The 19,906-nt window shown below is 49.6% G+C and overlaps 1 protein-coding gene across 4 annotated transcripts in view; it reads left to right on the forward strand.

Moving 5' to 3' along the window:
- The window catches only part of PLXNA4 (plexin A4), a 419,828-nt gene that overhangs the window by 45,938 nt on the left and 353,984 nt on the right, over nt 1-19,906 (forward strand). For all 4 annotated transcript variants that reach the window (XM_082693998.1, XM_082694000.1, XM_082693997.1 and 1 more), the window contains exon 2: nt 17,644-18,909. In XM_082693998.1, coding sequence (XP_082550124.1) covers nt 17,725-18,909 — 1,185 coding nt within the window. In that variant the 5' untranslated portion in view covers nt 17,644-17,724. The remainder of the gene's footprint in view (nt 1-17,643; nt 18,910-19,906) is intronic.

Here is a 19,906-nt window from a genome sequence, read left to right on the forward strand (position 1 = left end):
CGACCACCCTGAGTTGGTTAACACCTTCTTCATACAGACTCTTCAGAGGACAGCTTTCTTGAGTTATATTCTTGTTGGGGGAAAAGACCGTGTCACCTGAGTGGACCTCAGTTCCCTGCTCTTTCTTCAGTGATTTTGGGACACCTTGCCCCTGGAAGGTGGCTTCTACAGATATCTGGCGCTTCTGTGCGGATGTCTTGTTATGAAATTAACTCTCAGAAGGTCGCCTTATCTCCTTGTTTCAGGGCCTTCTTTCTGTAGCCTCTGTGTGCAGACTCCATCAGCCACCTCTTGGCTCTGTTTGAAGATGTTGATTAGGTCAGGTGGGTCCCTGGGTGGAGGTTGAATTTGGTACCTGGGCGGTGTGCTGGCAGGTGGAGTTGGGAATTGGGCCGGGCAAATACAAACGTGAGTGGGATGTGGTTGAGTGTCCTTTCAGGGGGGAACCCAGGCCATTGGTCGGATGCCGCATTGATCTTTCCAGGCTGAGCATTTTGCCTCATTGATTTTTCACTGCCATCTGCCTCCTGTTCCTCGGTTCACTTGGAGATTGCTTTGTTTCTTTTCAGTTCATTTTTCTGTGCCGATTTGACATTTGGCCATGTCGTATTGCCCTCACTCGGAGTAGGTGCTGATCACCTCTTTTCTCTGTGACCCTGGCAAAGGCCTTTAACCTCCCTGAGCCTGTTTCCTCATCTAAATAGAGATGATGACTCCTGCCTGAAGCATCTAGAAGCTGGGGAGGCCATTGGGTATCTGGGACAGTAGCTCCTGGGAGGTGGTGGCAAGACATGTTTGGTAAGGGAAGTGTGGTCTTGCTCAGACTAGGAAACAGAAGGAGAACCTTCATTTGAGGAGGGGCGCTGAGATCTCCTGGCCCCGACTCTCAACCCCCCTACCAGTGCGTGCAGCTCGGGACATGTGGCTCCTGAAAACAAGGTGTATCCTCCTTGTAACCTCAACCCAAGTATGAATTTACAACTGTCCATTACTATCTAATAGCACAGCTGAGACAAGGCTGGACATTTAAACAGAACTTTGCTAGGGGCCTGAGGGTAATAAAAGGGAAATAAATGGAGTTACTATAACAAGTCAATGTGGTTTCCAAGTTAGGGTTTATTTTGCTTTATCAGTGGATGAAGCCCCAATTTAACGCCTGCTGTGCCTTCATGGCATGGATAACTGTCCATTTTTGACCCTGAGCCAGACCTGATCTACATCTCTCAAAGTTTAGGCCTAAAGACGGAGGCCCAAAGAAGGATGGATTCCCTCTCCTACCTGCAAAGATGTGCTGTCAGTCCTAGCGACCTGTGTAGGTAGCCATCTCTTACCTGGATGACTTACATCATGGATGCTCACTCTCCATGAACCCGGGACCAGGACAGACGAGTCATTGTCTCTCAATAAAACAGCAGCCCTAGAGGATCATCAGAAACACCTGCTTCACAAGCAGCGAGGAAGTTGGCCGTCCAGATGAGGGGCTCTGAAGTCGAACTAGCTCTTTGGAGAGGAGGATGACAGGGTCTTTGAGTCTGGGAATGAGTTAGGAATAGAGGAAGCAGAAACCCATACTTTGTTTAGATAGACTCATTTTATGCTTCTTCCTTTCTCTGTGTTTATTTTGTTTTCCTGTCAATTTCATGTAATCACAGAGAAAATTGTGGCCTCTCTCAGCTGTGCTGAGAAGAACCTGGAGAAGTGGGTTGTAACAGGTGTGTGGTGTTCTGCCAGGAGGTTAAAGGGAAGGGTGCTAAGTACCCATGGGGCTGTGGTGATGGGGGACACACCTTGTTACATCAGCGGGCCTTCAGCAGAAAGGGGAAATCAAGGCCACAAGGTCTCAATCATTTGCTCTAGCTGCTTCTCCTCACCTAGAGATTTTCTTTGCAGACCTGGATCTTGAAAGCTTTTCTCTTTTTCAGTAAGCAAAGCAAATTATCTTAAATTTCTCAATCTACTTGACAGAATTTTTATAAAGACTAAGTGAGAAAATAGATGTAAAATTGTTTTGAGGAACAGAAGCCAGCATACCAACATTTCCCAAAGTGTGTGCCATGGAACAGTGTTCCTAGAGATAGTAATAGGTGCTATGCAATAAAGGGTTCCTTAGCCAAACACATTTGAGAAACCCTGGTTAAGAATCCTTCAACAGGTGTCTTTAGTAAAGGACTTCTTGGGACTTTTAATGAGCTGATGTGCATCTTGGCTCTCCAAGAGGGTGACTGGGTGCTTCCCAAACTAGCCTAAGCAGGGACCCTTCTAGGGCAGAGCTTTGGGAAGGACCGATGTATTTTCAGTGCTGTATTCATATAATTGCGTGGGTTTGGAGTTGCAGGTGAGGTGAAGGGGGCATGCTTTCATGCAGAAAGTTTGACGGGCATTTGTCCATGCCAGTTTCTCATGTCAGCACTTCTTCCCATTCTCTCCAGTGTCCATGAAGTGGCAACTATAAACAGGGGTTACTTAAAATCCAGGAAAGTACTTTTGAAGGGAGAATCCTTTTTTTTTTTTTTTTGTCTTAAGTTAAAAACCATCTTACCCCACATGCTATAGCTTGGGGGAGCTTTGAACACATCGTGCTAAGTGAACCCAGCCAGACACACCGGGGCAAGTACTGTATGACTCCATTTATCTGAGGTCCCTAGGGTAGTCAGTTTCATAGAGACAGAAAGCAGAAGCATGTTTGTCAGGGGCTAAAGGGAGGGAGGTTTGGGGGGTTAGCGATTAATGGGGACAGGGTTTCAGTGGCGGATGATGGAAACATTCTGGAGATGGATGGTGGTGATAGCTATGCAATAATGTGAATGTGGCTAATGCCCTGAACCATACCTTTAAAAAATGGTTAAATTGGTAAATTTTGTGTAATGTCCATTTTACCACAACTTTTTAAAAAGTTGGTTAAAAAAAAAATCTTGTCCTCCATCTGAGTTCTCTTTTTAAAAAATTTTTTCAATTTTAATTTTTGTGTTGTTTTATTTCATTTTAATTTCATATAGTTAACATGCCATGTTATATTAGTTTCAGTGAGTTCTTTTGATTTCAGTATAATTTCTGTCAAACTCTGCTCATCAGACCTTTGATGGTTTGCATAACTGAGTGCCCAGGATGCTCTTTATAACTTTGAATGAAGAGAGAGCTTTTTGCTAAGACTGTAACGGAAGCTGATTAGCCTTTGCCATCTTGGCTCCTTGAATCTTATTAATTTTGGTAGGAAGTTTATGAAGTTTACAAATTGGCCCATACTTTGTAAGCATTTGCAAATTTCCTTTAGTAAAATTGAAATTTTGATGTGAGAGTGCTCCTTTCACACACACAAAAAAAGGTTTAAAATGCTAGGTCCCTAGGGAAAATATTTTTTTATTTTTTATTGGCATCACTTTTCTGAGGTTGAGATCATTGGTGCACCATCTACATGATCAGGGGACTGTCACAAGGAGGGGTCCCTGATGACTAGGGGGCATTCTGTAGGCTTAGGTTCAGGTCTTTGCCTCATTTTATATTTCGTTGAGAATCAGTTTCTCATCTAGGAAATAGTCTTGCATCCTCTTGGAAGCGTTTAAATAAGGTGCCTTATGCAGACCACACCGATGGATTCTCTGACAACTACTTCTTTCCATGATTCTCTTTCACATCAACTTGGGCAGGCCTGGCTTGCAGATGACCTTGTCTTTGAAGCCCCAAACAGAACTTGCTCCCCTGCAAAGTCTTCCCCATATCAGGAACATGGGACCGCTATCCACTGAGTTCCATTGCTCAAGCCAAAATCAAGGAGGCGTCATGACTTTCCCTCTCTTCCTCCCCTCTCATTTCTCTAGGCACCAGCAAGCCCTGTTGGAGCGGGTCCTCTGTTTTCAGCACCAACACCCAAGCCAGGCCACCATCACCCCTCCATGAGCTGCAGGTCTTCTCTTCCACCCATAAACCATTCTCCATCTAGCAGCCAGACTGCATTTGTCAATGATAAACCTGACCTTGCTTAAACCCTTTTCATGGCCTCTCATACCTTTCGGAATGAAATTCATATTTCTTCCCATGGTTTTAAACGCCCTCTGTCATTTGCCCCCTGCCTTCCTCTTGGACCCATCACTTGCACTTCTTTGCTCATCAATGCCTTCCAGACCCTCAGCCTTCTGCCTTTTCCTTGCCAAGTCTGCGCGTCCTCAGAGTTTTTGCATTCACTTTTCCGTTGACGTGGAAGGCCCTTTACCCAAATCTTTGCAAAGCTGGTTCCTCCTTGGTATTTCTTTAGCCCCCTGCAAACAGGACGTCAGAGAGACCTCCACTGGTCACTCCAGTTGGGGACTCTGCCCCTGCCTATGTGACTCTATATCAAATGACTGTGTTTTCTTTCTTTCTTTTTTTTTTTCTAATTTTAGTGCTATCTGAAAATATTTATTTTTTCTTAATCATGGTCTTTCTCCCTATTAAGTGTAAGCTTTGTGATAGCAAAGACTTGTTTTTCTTACTCATCGTGCCCTCTTAGAACTTGGGTTCCTGGTACATAGTAGGAGCTGAGTAGGTGTTGCTGAGAAAATCCATGAATAGACTTGCGTCACCTTCCCTGCTTGCTGCTTGGCCTCTCTCATATCATCCTTTTGCCACCCAGGCCTTGCCCAATTGTGCTACCTCCCTGGCATGGAGGGAAGGGATCTCTTCTTCAGATGCAAGTTATCAAGGCCTATCAAGGTGATGACACTCCAGTTTCACTTTTATACATGAATAGGCTAGAAGACCTTCTTCTCCCCTTACTTAACAAGCACATATGTGTCACGGGGCCTTCTAGACTCATCCACCCTCCTACTTTTGACCTACATTCTTCAGTGATGGAGTCTGATGGGTGACTTTATGGTTTACAGGGAAGTATAGGATATGTCCGAAGACCTCTGAGTTGTAGACATGAAAAGTATGGCTTTGGGCAAGTTAATGACATCTTCTGAATGTCAACATTCATGTTCTATGAATCAACTTGTTGTTGTTGATCAACTTGTGGTCCATGTCCCCATCTGGACAATAGCAATCACGGCTTAGATAGGGATGAATATGTAGTTTTGGAGTCATGAGTGTGTATTGCATATGAAGGAGCTTGGGGAAGGCAAGGTTTACACACAAAGGCGAGGTGGTGGGCGTGGAATTTCAGGTGCCAGCGGCTGGTGTTTTCTTCTCTGGGAGAAGAATTTTGTGTTTCCATCCACTGAGCAGTGTGCAGAGCAGACTCATAAAAGCAGTGAGTCTACTTAAAGGCCTCCTCGGTTTTGCAGGGGATTTGACCCTCTGTCGCACCTTGGATCTATCTCTTGGACTCTTGTGTCCCCAGTGACACAACTTCTGAGCAGTCCTGAAAGGGGGAGTCAGCAGCATTCAACATGAATCTTCCTCTGCCTTGCCTTGCCCTGGGCCCTCCAACACTGTGCCCCATCTGTCGTCTTGTCTCCTGGAGGAGGAGGAAGGCACAACTAATTCATAGGGTTGCTAGGGGAGGGAACCTGTGCTGTCAGGGGTGCAGGCAAGAGGGCCTGGCATTGATGTGAGGGCAGAAGTTGACTTGTTGAGGCCCGTGGTCTGTTGCTGCTTTGAGATGTACGCCTTAGAGAATGGTGTCCGAGGGTCTTCACTATGCTGTGCCTTGCTTGTGAAAGAGTTATGGGATGGGGGTTGAGATTGTCTACCCCTCGCCTCATGGGTTGCTGGTATAAATACAGAAGTCGGGTGGGATTTCAGCAGAGTGGGGGTGGGCAGAGAAGGAACTGGGGATGGGAATGTGTGAATTAATTTAGAATTGTTTCCAGAAGCCACACACCTCTCTGGTCATTTGGCTTGTAGTCATGTGCCCAGCAGGTGGGACAGTGGCCTGACTCAGTAGTCCACATCCCTCCTGCTGGGGACCCAGTACCTTCAAGCACATGGGAATAAGCAGGGGAGTAGGCCAACAACAAGTTCCTTGGGAGGAATAACATACTATGCTAACATTACTTGATCAATACTAAACACTTTTAAAAATCCAGGGTTGTCATGGTGATGGAATTATTTCCAAACTTTAAGACATTAAACCCTCCTCTTAGCCTCCCTCCTTGCTTATTTCCAGGTAGCGGTGTCTGGCCCCAGAACTTTGCTGCAATCATTCTGAACATTTTTCTTTCTTTCTTTTTTTTTTTTTTAAAGGAGCGAATATAGCTCTGTTCAGCTTCCGGCTGCAAGGGAGATTTCTGCCAAGATTTGCGGCACGCAGCTGAAATATGTTTTGTATTTTATGAGCTTTGGCTCATCGTAGAATTAAATAGCACTAATTACATGAATATAGACCAGCAAGGGAGACAACTGTTCACTTCCTGATTTTCCCTGGAATTGAAAAAGAAAGGGAGGAGGTAGAAGGACAAGCAGGGGACTAAGGATCGGGCCCTCCCACTAGATATTAAATGACAACAGAAGTACTGTCATTTGGCCCAAACGTGCCCCCAGGAGGCTGCTCCTTCACAGTGCTGCTCATTGCTGGAGCTACTGGGTTCCTTATTATGAAGATTGTGTGGGCAGGAAGGGGTTGGCTCTGCTGGGGGCAGCAGTGACAGGGCCTGGGGTCAGAGAGCCATTGGGGAACCAAATGCCAACTGAGGGAGAGGCTGAGGGCCAAGGATCTGAGAGCAGTGGGCTCCCAGCAGGGTTCCTCCAACATCCTGTATTTGGCACCTTTCCAAACCTGTTGACCTTTTTTTTCGGCTAGAAAATTCTAGTTAGAGATTTCACACTTGTCTAAGGAAGGGAACCTTCATTCCTGTTCCCATTTATTTTCTTGCTAAGGGAAGGGAAGAGAATGGACACTATCACTCTATCATGGGTGTAAATTAAGCCCTTGGGCTGGGGTGTGGGAGCTGCAGCTCCTGCGGACTCTTCGGGGAGCTGTTGTGGGTGGGGGTCCCCCAAAGCCAGAACAACCCGAGGCTCCTCCGCTGCAGGGTTAGCTTTGCTCCCTTGGATCTGGCTCGGTGCAATGGGCCAGAACCTGAGCTGAAAAAGTGCATCCCACTCGAGCCTTCCTTATTATGAGAAACAAAATGGGCTCAGGGAGGGTGACTGAGGCCCACCTGACACGTGAGTGCCCCCACATCCTCGGGGGGCAGGCTGTGGACCCCGACTGTGGCCGGCTCTCCCAAGCACCCCACAATTTAGATCTAGGCTACTACAAAGCTAGTGAGAGCAAAGGTGGGAAGAGCCTCATGAGAGAAACTTCGGCGGCTGGTGTTTTGTTTTCCAGTCAACACCACCACCACCCCACCACCCTGCCCGGCCCCGGGTGTTATAATTCATTCCCCTATGTGTCTCTGCCACACGCGCCATTGGAGGGACCCTCGCGGCATCACTGGGGGTCTGGGTTCCGAACCTGAGGCCTAAATGCCTTACTCTCACTTTTCCTCAATTTAGCCCAAGAAGAAACTTGGTGATCTCTCACCGCATCACCCTATTTCCAGAAACACCATTTTACAGATGGAGGAACTAAGGCATTAAGGGAGAAGGCCCACAGGACTGTGACCCTTTGAGAGGGCCATTCCCAGCTTCTGTAGCATCCTTGCCGCGGTGATGCAGAGAAAGGAGGCTTTTATGAGGGACTTTGGCTGACACATGAACGGTGCACCACCGTGGGCTAAGGAGATCCCGTTTCTCCCCCCTCTGAGAGAGGAGAGGGGGGTCTGGGGAGGAGGCGCTGGTCAGGGTGAAGCCACACATCGTGGTTTCGTGTACGTCTGCCAGGCTAGGGGTCCAGGCAGAGGACGGCCGGGCTAAGGGGAATGCGGCAGGAAGAGCTGCAGCGAGCCTCCTTTCCAGACGACAGTCAGTCAGCCAGGCCCGTTCTCCCCGGGCCACACGCATGCCAAGTCCGGCTGGGGCATCTGACCCCAGATTCCCGGCCAGCCTGTGTCTTTAAATGAGACACTGGAAAGTTTACCATTCTGGCCTCCCAGCTCAGGCTGCTCTTGAGAATGTTGTGTTTTTAAAGCCTCACAGCCAGACTTGGAGTAAAGAGAGTCATTGCTTAGCGACTCCCCCACCCGGAGCACAGTGCCTAGAATATAAAGGGCCGCTGCGATGTAATAATAGAGTTCCATCTTGGGCTGCCTGGGCGCGCTGGAGCTCTGGCTCAGCTCTGCTGGGAACACGGCAGACTTGGCCAGGGAAAGGTGGTTCTGTCCCTGGGAGGCTCCCTCAAGGCCAAGGACAGGGAGGACTGGGGGAGGGGAAACCATAGATGGGGGCCTCAGGGGTCCAGGGACAACCTAATCTCTGAATGGGGGTGGCTCACAGACTCACCCTCCTGCAGAGGCTTCTTCTAGGCTGGTTCCAAAGGCTCTGTCCATGGTAATCACGGTTCCCCAGCCCCTTTTAATAAACAGGGAAATGAGGATTAAGAGAGAGCCTTGAGCAGCTGAGCTTGGTGCTGAATTTCCTGGGGACCAGGGCTGGTTGCCTGGAGGCACAGGGACTCTACGTCTGTGCCTGACTCCCCAGGACTCCCTCTTCCCCGTCCCTTATGCCCTTCTTCAGCCCATCCCCAGCCACCAATGTCACATTTCTCATTGCTCCAAAGAACAGAAGCAGAGCAGAGGGAAAGCAGGCTCACGACCTGGGCTCACTCCCTGCCCTAGCTTTTGCTGCATTCTGGTTTTGTGCTGGGCTATGGCCACACTGACCTTTCGGAGTCCCCCATGCCCATATGACTGTCCCGTGACAGTGCTGTGACCTTCTCTTGGGATGGCAGTTGCTTTGGCTTGATTTTCCCCTCCTAGCCGTGGTGATGGATTGCACCGTGACATCCCTGCCCTCAGGCACTTTTCCTCTTATGAATGTGGCACTCATTTCTGCAACAGCCATGAGGAGGAGGGGCAGCAGGGAACCCTGGGGGGCTGTGTACCCATCACAGCCTTTGGGGGCAGCCACTGCATGACCAGACCACAGATGTCACATGCAAATCATAATTCCTCAGAAAAATAAAGTAACAGTTCATGCCTCCCACTTCTAGAAACCAAGAGTCTAATGTGAGAAAAGCAGGCAGGAAAAAAATACTGGTTACTTACTGAGGATGTTCTTCTGAGCGCATAGATTACAAACTAGAGTAGGAATCTAAAAAAGGCATTTGTCGGTTTTGCTAATTTGGATGTCTAGTGTTTCTTGAATTAAATAGGAAGGATACCCGGGCTGTGTTCTCCAGTCCCTCTCCCTGCCCTCAGCTGCACACATGTAGCACCTCCCTAGCCCTCAAACTTTGGAAGGACCACGGAGTAACGTGAAGAATTTTCTGCCTTGGTCATCTCTTACCCGTCTAGGCACAGCTGCTTGCAGTCTGGCTTTGGGAACAAGGAGGGGGTGGCTGGCACCTAAAGGGGATGCCCTCTAGGGGCAGCCTCATGTACTACAAGGATCAGAGCTCCCAGCCCAGTGCCCAGTCTGGGCTGTGAATCCCAGCTGTGATAATGCTGGCTAGTTCTGCCTGTGTTAGCGTGTTGCCAACTGCTGTCACACACATACCCACCATTTCAGAACCTTGTTCCAGTAATGGTTTCTCTCTTGCCTTCGTGTGTGGGTTCTTCCATCTCTGGGCTCCATCCTCCTATAGAGCCTCAGAATCTTCTTTAACCCACTGGTGAAATGCTCTGTAGGGAAGTCCTATCTATTTCCTACCTGCTTTGATGTACAGATAAATCCAGGACATTTCTTCACTCTTCACAGGGCCACACCTGGATACTGCATGAAAATGTAGAGGCTGGGAAAGGTGGGCCATAGTTGTGGCCACCTCTTACCAACAGCTTCACACCATCAGGTGCATGGATGGGGAAGCACCCATTTTTGGTGATTCATTAGCTTCCTGTCCTCCAGCCTTGCCTGGACAAAAGATGAATCATGTCTAGTGTGGCACTGAAGAGGAGGCTAGGGGAAATTAGTTTCCTAGCAGGGGTTGGCCAATGGAGCTCTGCAGAGCTTACCAGTGACGGGAGATGACCTCAAAGGGGGACAGCTGGAGGGTCCTATAGGAGACTGTTAGTCACCAGAGGGCAGGTCTTCTTCTTCTTCTTTTTCAAAGATTTATTTATTTATTAGAGAGAGAGAGAAAGAGAGAGAGAATGAGCATGGGGGTGAGCCCCATGTAGAGCCCAGTCCCATGACCCTGAGATCATGACCTGAGCAGAAATCAGGAGTCCGATGCTTAACCAACTGAGCCACCCAGGTGCCCCAAGGGGGTACTGTCTTCTGCTTGGTACTGCCTTCTGCTTTAGTGTCTGAACCCCTTGCAGCCAGCTCGGAACCCCTTGCATAGTACTTGCTCAATCAACATTCATTGGCTAGATAAAAGAATACATGCTGATTCTAGCAACTGTGTCTTCTACCTCATCTAAGTTTTCCTCAATGCGAGTTTGCTCCCTGTCCTCAACAAGGTCTGTGCTGATTTTCTCTGCTGAGTAAGTGATCAAAGACTAATTTGGGGACTCAAGGCAACTTGCTATGATATTCCAGCGGGTAGACTGAAAGCTTTCATTGTAGATCCTGGATAAAAGAGACAGTTTCCCTGATGCACTTGAAGTCATGCTTGAAGCAGACAAAACTGAGTATTTTAAGTAGTTGGAAGCACTGGATCAGAGCAGAGCAAAACCAGCATTTTGAGTTTGGTCACTGTTGGCACAAAGGGCACAGCACCCAGGTTTGCTCTGACTTCCGCTGTAGATGGTCCCAGATGCCATTGCAGACACATGGCAGGGGAGTGGTCATTCATTCGTTCATCAATCTCTCACTTATTCATTCATTCATTCATGTGTTCTCAAACATTTATTACATACCTATTATCAGGTATTACATACCTATTACTACATACCTATGTAGCAGGCTCTGATATTGGAAGCGGAGAGAATCATGGTAAAAGATAAATTTCTGGCTTCTAGAAGCTCACATTTTAGGGAGGGGACAGCATCAGTGGACAAATACAGCACAGTTTGTACAGTGTGAGATTCTGGGGGGCACTGGTTCATCTATTACTATATCACAGGGGCATCCTACACCAGTATGTCTACTACCATATCACAGGGGCATCCCACACAAGTATGTAGAAGCCACAAATGGCTTCTTTGGAGATGTGATCCTAGGTGAGGCAGAGTTGAGAGGTGGGGATCCCAGGGAGTGTAAACCACCTATCCAGAAGACACAGAGGCTAGGACAGTCACCATGGGGTCTCACCATGGGACCTGCCAGTGCTGCTCTCAAAGCAAACACCCAGCAGACAGAGGAGCACTGTGTTGGATTCTGAAAGTCAGCACACAAATAGACATACAAACACCATCACACACCCAAATCTTAACCTGAAATAAAGTGCCACTGTTTGCAGAATTCTAGGTTATCTCTGTGGCCAGCAGGACGTGGAGAACTCTTTGGCATGCCTCCTTTCCCCTGTGAAAGGATAGTCTATTAGAGAGGAAGGGGGAAGAGACACTTTAGTCTTTTGGCTGGAAGTCTGGATTTTTCTGTGTACGGGTTAGGATTCTTTCTTTAACAAATTCCAGAACCCACACTGGCTTATGCAGAAGGGGAATTTTTGGCTCATGTAACTGGAAAGTGTAAGCATAGAGCTGGTTTCAGCACACTTGATCTAGACATCTGTGTGATGTCACCAGGATCTGGGATCCAGTAATTTCCATTCTCTTGCTCAGCTCTGCTCTCCTCAGTGCTTTGGGCTCATTCTCTTCAGGCTCCCCTCCCCACCTCCCACCCCCATGGTTATAAGATGGTGCTCACAGTTCTCAGGTGAATGCTTCTCCAAGGTCACATCCAATGGAAGACCTAGAACTTTTTCCTCAGCACTCTCATCCAAAGCCTGTGGCCTCTCGAGATTCTGACCTTACCAGGTATCCATCCCTGAACCAATCACTGGAACATTACCCCCTGCCCCCACCCCTCCAGCAGCTCTGTCCTGATTGGTTTGGACCCAAGTCATGTGCTCTCCCTTGAAGCAGGAGTAGACGCCATTTGCTCAGAAGCTTTTGGGCTGAGAGAGGGTGAAGAGGTGGATCCCTAGAGGGTAAATGAACGGTACCAGAATTAAAAGGGTCCCCTATCTCTAACAGTGTCTTTCAAAGATTTTCTTGATCATGACTATATTAGTCAGTGTTCTCCAAAGAAACAGAAACTCTGTGTGTGTGTGTGTGTGTGTGTGTGTGTGTGTATAGAGAAAGAGATTGCCTTTAAGGAATTATATTATACAATTGTGGAGGCTCCAAGTCTAAAATCTGTAAGAGGGACTCAGAGGAGAGCCATGTAGGCCCACAGACTGCAGAAAGCCTTCCACAAAGGCTTTCTGCTGGAAGAATTCCTTCTTTCTCAGGGAGGTCAGTCTTCAGCTCTTTAGATGGCTACTTTATGTGGGGGGCAGGGGAGTCTTTTACCCCAAGTCCACTGATTTAACTATTAATTTCATCTGAAAACATCCTCATGGAGACATCCAGAATAATGTTTTCCCACATATCTGGGCACCATTGGCCAGCCAAGTTGACATATAAAATTAACCATCATGGGGCGCCTGGGTGGCTCAGTGGGTTAAGCCGCTGCCTTCGGCTCAGGTCATGATCTCAGGGTCCTGGGATCAAGTCCCGCATCGGGCTCTCTGCTCAGCAGGGAGCCTGCTTCCCTCTCTCTCTCTACCTGCCTCTCCATCTACTTGTGATTTCTCTCTGTCAAATAAATACATAAAATCTTTAAAAAATAGAAAAAAAAATTAACCATCACAATGGCTAACATTAAGAAATACATTTACATCACACTCAACGCATACACATATATGGCTCAAATAAAAGTCACGCTAAATCGTCGTTATCCTTCCTCAATGTGACATAGTCTTATTTTTCTCTATTTTATGTGGGACCCACTCAGTTGGTTTCTGGATTCACGGTATATTGTAGAGATGGTCTTTTGAAACACCATCCCAGATTAAGTCTTCAGAATGCTCTATCATCCCATAGCAAAAGTCTAAGTCCCAGCATGACTTTGCGCTACCTCAGCCTGCACCTGTACCTGTTTGTGCCTCAGTTTCCTTATTTGTAAAAGAGACACACTTACAAATATTTCTTCTACCTAACAGGGTTATCATGAATACTAAAATCAGAACAAGGTGATGTATTTGAAAACGTCTTGTAAACTCTAAAGTAATTTCATGAGGTAATTGCCATTTTAAACTAGTCTATAATAACTTTCTTCTCTACCACTCAGGGATCTGAGAGGCTGGTGCTATTTCATGAAAATGAGTTTGAGCTCTTCAACACTTGCCACATAAAACAAAGACAGCCCCAATTTCTTTAATCAAAATGATGATCGGCTTCTAAAAATGAGTCCCAACTCCCCCGAGATCATTCAGAATTAAAATCTGATTTCAAAGAAGGGAAAAGTGTGGTATGTTTGGGTTCAAATGCTGAGACTTTCAGTTCTCCAGCCTTCTGCCTCTTGCCCACTCCGCTAGTTCAGCGAGGTCTTTGGGTTGATCTTGGGGTGACTCAGTCACGTCACTTGCCTTCAAGGATCAGAGATGGACTGGTGCTACCTCCAATACTTTTAAAACCTAATTGATGCCCCCAGAGAAGACGTCATAGGCAGGACCTAGAATTGGGAGCAGGGTTTCCTAACTCGGGTCACCACCTTATATAAGGACAGATGTTCTGGAATGGAGCTGCCTAGGCAGGCCAGCTCGTGGGGAGAGCTGCCTCAGGCAGCCCTGGGGGGCAGAGGGCTGGCAACTCTGCCCACTTGTGAATCTTAGAGCTGGGAGCAGGGGGCGTTTCAGTTGGGTCACACCCAGCCCAGACAAGCTGGAGCCCACACCCTTGCTTATTCTTTTCTTTTCCATTTCTCTGTTACCGTGTTTCCTAATCAGTCCTTCCGTATTGTGTAAAATATGAGGGTGGTTATTCCCATCACATGTTATTGTTTTCTGTGGGTGCCCCCCCTCTCCGGGCGCAGTAATTTCACCATCCCCGGATGAGGGTGATAAGTGTTTGAGATGCATAACTGTGTCTCATTTCACTGTCTAATAGAAGATGGAGAAAGAGCCCCGGCACCTTTCTGCTCAGTAAATTCATAATTACAGGCTTCCTTGCCTGGCTTCTTATGAACTGGAGAACTGTTGATTGGTGTGTGGGTCTGTGAGTATGTACAGTTAGGGTGGGGGCGTGGCAGGCACACTCCCCCCCGCCCCAACCCCCGGTGCCTGGCAGGTTCCTATACAGGGACTGCAGCAGGTTCCCTCCAGAGAGCGGGTGGCTGAGCCCTGGGCAGCACCTGCCTGTCTGGAATGAGGATTACCAGCCCTGCTGGAATTTGGTCGTTGGCAGCAATGTTCTGAGAGCTCTGTTAGCCAGAAGAACATATGGCATCCAAAGAGCATGCTCCCCTAGACAAAGGCCAGGGAGCAGGTGCTGAAATGGGTTCAGACAAAGTCGGAGGACAGGCTGCAGGTGGTGGAAAGAGCACTGGACAGGGAGTCCAGAGACCCGAGCTTCACACCGCCCCCTTCTTCAACTCACTATGTGACCTTCTGCAAATCATTTAACTTCCCTGGATCACAGGTTCCTTGTCTTTAAAATCACGGATTGGAACTCTTTACCTGGATTGTCTCTTCGTGATGAAAGACTTCTAGATTCTTCTCTGATACTTGGATTGGCACAGGCAGCTCAAGATGAGCCATCCCGAGTCCTCATCTCTTCAGCTGAGATGGTGCCATCAGGTACCGTCTTGTTATCATAATCCCAACCCTGTTCATCTCATTTCAGTCTTGTCAACAAGAACAACAACTATCGTTTGCTAAGTACTTGCTGCTCGCCTGTCCCGAGGCCCTGGGCCAGGTGCTTTCCGTCACGAACACTTTGAGAGGTGAATCGTGGTGCCCGCGGGATGCATATTATCTGCCGGGTTGTGCTCTGTGGGTCCCGGGGGCTTGACTTCCTCCTACAGAGCTGTCCCGGGGTTTTTCTCTTTGGGGACTTACATGAATTGAAAAGGGCTTCTGTGTGCTCTGTATTCTGGACTCTAGAATTGTGTGTCTCTAGAAAGACTATGGATTTTGTAGTTTGATACAGACCTGGGTTTCAACCCCAACCCTGCCACTTATTATCCCAATCCAGAGCTAAGGCTCCTCATCAGGGAAGCAGGTGAAACCACTACGAGCCCAACGCCTGGCTGTGCTGATCAGGCAAGGGGGTCACACGCAGGCTCATACGTGGGGCCTGGTAGGGCAGATGACATTCCTCCGTGCCTCTCTCTGCCCAGGAGAAAACAGGTCTTGAGTCTCAGCTGTATGTCGGGTGTGAGCTTGGCTCTGTGGATTCACCAGCGAACACGACAGGCCTCCCTGCCCCCACGGAGCCTACGGCCCTCAGCCCCAAACTCCAGTGCTCCTGCAGAGGCTGAATCAGTGGAAGGACGGGGACCCCTCTCCGGGGGCCTGTGCTCTTTTCCCACAAGTGCCCCTTCTCAATACCCTGCAGTTTACAGTCTCCAGCTCGCACGGATGTCCTGACGAGGCTCGGGGCTTCTCTTTCAGCCCTGTCTCCTACCCTGTGCTCCAGACAGACTGTCCCTGGTGTGCGCCATCTGACAGGCTTTTGCGACTCCGAATCCTTCCCAAGGAGGCCCTTTTCTTCTGGCTCCACGTGTCCCCGCTTAGTTCACAGCCATCCCACAGCCTTCTCCTTGCTCCCTCATCCCAGGCTGGAAGTCAGCGTTCCTCATGGGAACATTCTACCATCTGTCACATAGCAGCCCGCTGTCCGCGTAAGTCGGGTTCTGGTGGCATCTACCTGAGTGGACCCCCGAGTTCTCAGAGGGTCCCTGCAGCCTTGGCTGTCCTGGGACCCCACAGCATTTTGCAAGTTCCGACTGTGCCCCGTGCCAACATCTGTCACGTGGGGGAGTGAACGCAGGCCCCAGGCCGGCACGACTGTTCTGGGCTGTGGCTAGGCAACCAGTCTCCCTCCTCTGGTGTGCCTTTGAGAGGACCTGGGCTTTCTGTCGGGATTTCAGCAGACGTCGAGTCTTGGCTTTCTCCTTTCTTCTCTCGGCCTTCATGGAAATGTGCACTCTACCTGTGGTTGGGGTGGGGGTGGTTTCTCTTGCTCTGTGGTCTACCTCTTCCTGCCACCTGGTTATCGAGGATGTGGGGGGAAATGAGAGAAATTCAGCAAATCTGAGATGCCCCCAAATAAGATGTCAGTCATTCCTGCCCTTAGTTCTCTCAAACTGGAAGAACTCGGAAGCCATCCTCTTGAATAGAAATGAATGAGACTCTTAGAACCGAGCACTGTTTTGTCTCAAGGGGAGTTATTCATTCATTCATTCATTCATTCACTCAGTCATTCATGGGACAACTTATTAAACCGTTTGTTCTCTCCCTGTAATGAAAACCTCTCACAAGAGGCCCCAGTAGGAGAGGCAGCCAAGGTCTGCCTCATTAAAATGACATCAGGGCTCAGAGCTGGGCAGTGTACCCAGGGGACCCAGTCACCACAGAGGGATCCAGGATCAGCCTCGTGCACCACTTGGCAGTGGGCAGGTGCAAAGGAGAAGCGTAGGTGTCGACCCAGAGGGCTGGGGCTGTAAGAGACAGCCCCCAGGAAAGGGCTTTCTGAACTATTGTGCTGTGCGTGAACACAGCTGGCATCTGTCCCCACCGCACCAGGCTGGGGTGAACGGAGATGGGTTAGCGGTGAAGAATGAGAACTTACTATCGACTTGTACACCCGGGTTTGAATCCAGCTCTCCCCCTATACAAGCGCTGCAAGTTGTCTAACTTCCTTAAGCGGCAGGCTGGGGACAGCCGTACTGCTGACTTCAGAGGACTGGGGGCCAGCAGGAGATGCCACAGGCAAATCAGGTTATTTGTGCGAAGGTTAATATAGGAAATCTTCACAAAGAGTTCCTAAAGGTGTGGCTCCTTCAAAGGCAGAGCGGTATTTGGGGGTAGAAACAGCGAGCCCCGTTACTTCCTCTGGGACCAAGTGGTAGGGGCCGGAAGTGGTTCACAGAACCTGGAGACAGAGGTGGCCTGGGGAAGCATGCCTAGGGTCACTGAGACCTGGGGGTGAGGGTGGCAGCCGTGAGGGCAGCCCACCCCCATCCTCCTGTCCCCTCCCCTCCCCTCCCCTCCCCTCCGGCTTTCTGCTGACCCTCCCGGCTCTGTGGACCACACCAGGCCTGAGGGCAGGCAGCCCGTGCACAAAAAGTCCACCCAGGTCAGCCTCCCAGGTACAGAGAAGGGCAGGTCGCGGGTCTGGAGGGGCAGCTGGAAGAGTCCCCAGCACTGAAGGGTTGGTACGCTGGAACGAGACGGTCTCTGGAAGGTGCTGGACAGTGATTGTTCCAAAGCCAGGCATCAGGTAGCGAGTGATTATTGTCCTCACCATGATCATGGTTATTACCATTATTGTTATTGTCGAGGTTGCCCTCCTGCCGCCCAGCCCTGGCTGTCCCCTGCACGCGTGGCGGCGGAGTCCCTAGGCCTTCCACATCTCTGTGGCAGTTCTCTGTCTCCGCACGAGCAGAGGGCTTTCCGCGTCCAGCCACACCAGCTGTGGGGGGAAACTGAGCCGCTGTCATTGTGGTCCAGTATCACATCCTTGCTTTCCCCCACAGGGAGCCTCTCCTCCTGAGTCCTGGCCCTCCAAGGGGACCCTTGTGCCGAGTGCTGCCGTGCCGCAAGGACCTGTTTCTGAAATGAAAGCCATGCCTTGGAACTGGACTTGCCTTCTCTCCCATCTCTTGATGGTGGGGATGGGCTCCTCCACTCTGCTCCCCCGGCAACCCCCGCCACCGTCCCCGAAGCGGTCTTTTGTCACATTCCGTGGGGAACCAGCCGAGGGTTTCAACCACCTGGTGGTGGACGAGAGGACAGGGCACATTTACTTGGGGGCCGTCAACCGGATCTACAAACTCTCCAGTGACCTGAAGGTCTTGGTGACCCACCAGACAGGGCCAGATGAGGACAACCCCAAGTGTTACCCACCCCGCATTGTCCAGACATGTAACGAGCCACTGACCACCACCAACAATGTCAACAAGATGCTCCTGATAGACTACAAGGAGAACAGGCTCATCGCCTGTGGGAGCCTTTACCAAGGCATCTGCAAGCTTCTCAGGCTTGAGGACCTCTTCAAGCTGGGGGAGCCCTTCCACAAGAAGGAACACTACCTGTCGGGAGTCAATGAGAGCGGCTCCGTCTTTGGAGTGATCGTCTCCTACAGCAACCTGGACGACAAGCTCTTCATCGCCACGGCGGTGGACGGGAAGCCGGAGTACTTCCCTACCATCTCCAGCCGGAAGCTGACCAAGAACTCGGAGGCAGACGGCATGTTCGCTTATGTCTTCCACGATGAATTTGTGGCCTCGATGATTAAGATCCCTTCGGATACCTTCACCGTCATCCCTGACTTTGATATCTACTATGTCTATGGCTTCAGCAGTGGCAATTTTGTCTACTTTTTGACCCTCCAGCCTGAGATGGTGTCTCCACCAGGCTCCACCACCAAGGAACAGGTCTATACCTCCAAGCTCGTGAGGCTCTGCAAGGAGGACACGGCCTTCAACTCCTATGTGGAGGTGCCCATCGGCTGTGAGCGCAGCGGGGTAGAGTACCGCCTGCTGCAGGCTGCCTACCTGTCCAAAGCTGGCGCCGTGCTCGCCCGGACCCTCGGAGTCCGTCCGGAGGATGACCTCCTTTTCACTGTCTTCTCCAAGGGCCAGAAGCGGAAAATGAAATCCCTGGACGAGTCTGCCCTGTGCATCTTTATCTTGAAGCAGATCAACGATCGCATTAAGGAGCGGCTGCAATCCTGCTATCGTGGGGAGGGTACGCTGGACCTAGCCTGGCTCAAGGTGAAGGACATTCCCTGCAGCAGCGCGGTGAGTCAGGGGAGGGCCCGTGGGCTGGAAGGGCAGGGTGTGGCAGGGGGACTCTAGCCTGTGGCTTCCATGGGGTGGGAATCACCCATCCCAGTATGCAAGTGAGACAAGCACATCCCATCTCTGGGTCTCATTGGACTCAGATCAGGGCCAGCTCAAATGTGTTGTGTTGCGTCTCTGACGCTGAGCTTATCAGGGTTGGAGGTAGAGCTGAAAGGTATATTTCCCATGTGGGCACTTTATTCCATGTTGGCGTGTGGTTATAGGGGAACATGCTTGGGATAAGCAGGGATTCTGTTATATAGTTATATGCACCAGACGTTGTTAAGGCCAGATTATCATGTCCTCTGGTATAAGACATGGACCCATCCTTCCTACTGACTGTGCCTGCAAATCACTTCCCTGGGAGCTTGGAATGAAACCATTAGTGGGAATAATGGAGCCGGGCATTCTACATTTGGCGTAGATCTACAACTTCAGGAGCATTATGATTTAGTTCCTTGAGTATCTTTAGGAAAGGGCAAAATGGGAGCAGAAGTGGGGTGGGAGTCCAGTGCATATAGGGGCGGATGCAGAACTTACTGAGAAGACTGCATTTCTGAAGCATTTTCTGTGTGCTCCGTTCCAGCAAGAGACATGCCAAGCCGTCTTGAAACAGTGCTGGGTGAAAGAAATGCTGAAGGAAACCAAAAGGAGGTGGGGAAGGGAGGGTGGGTTTAGGAGGCCTTCCCAGGGCCTTGCTGGGCAGCCACAGGTGCAGCAGATCGTGGCCCGGCTTGCTGTGGCCGGACTTCTGTTCATCTTGAAAATGATTCCAGTAACTTAGAGGCTCGCTTATGAGCATCTTCTATACCCGTGTCCCCCTCCTTTCCCCGTTATCATTCACTTAAGAAATCACGAACCTCATTTGAGAAAAATCTATCCTGTGATCTTAATGTAGACAGAAGAAAGGAGAATTCACACACAGGTAGAAGTATGTGATTCTTGAAGGCCAGTC

This window comes from Mustela nivalis (assembly GCF_964662115.1).
Source record: "Mustela nivalis genome assembly, chromosome: 12".
NCBI lineage: Eukaryota > Metazoa > Chordata > Mammalia > Carnivora > Mustelidae > Mustela > Mustela nivalis.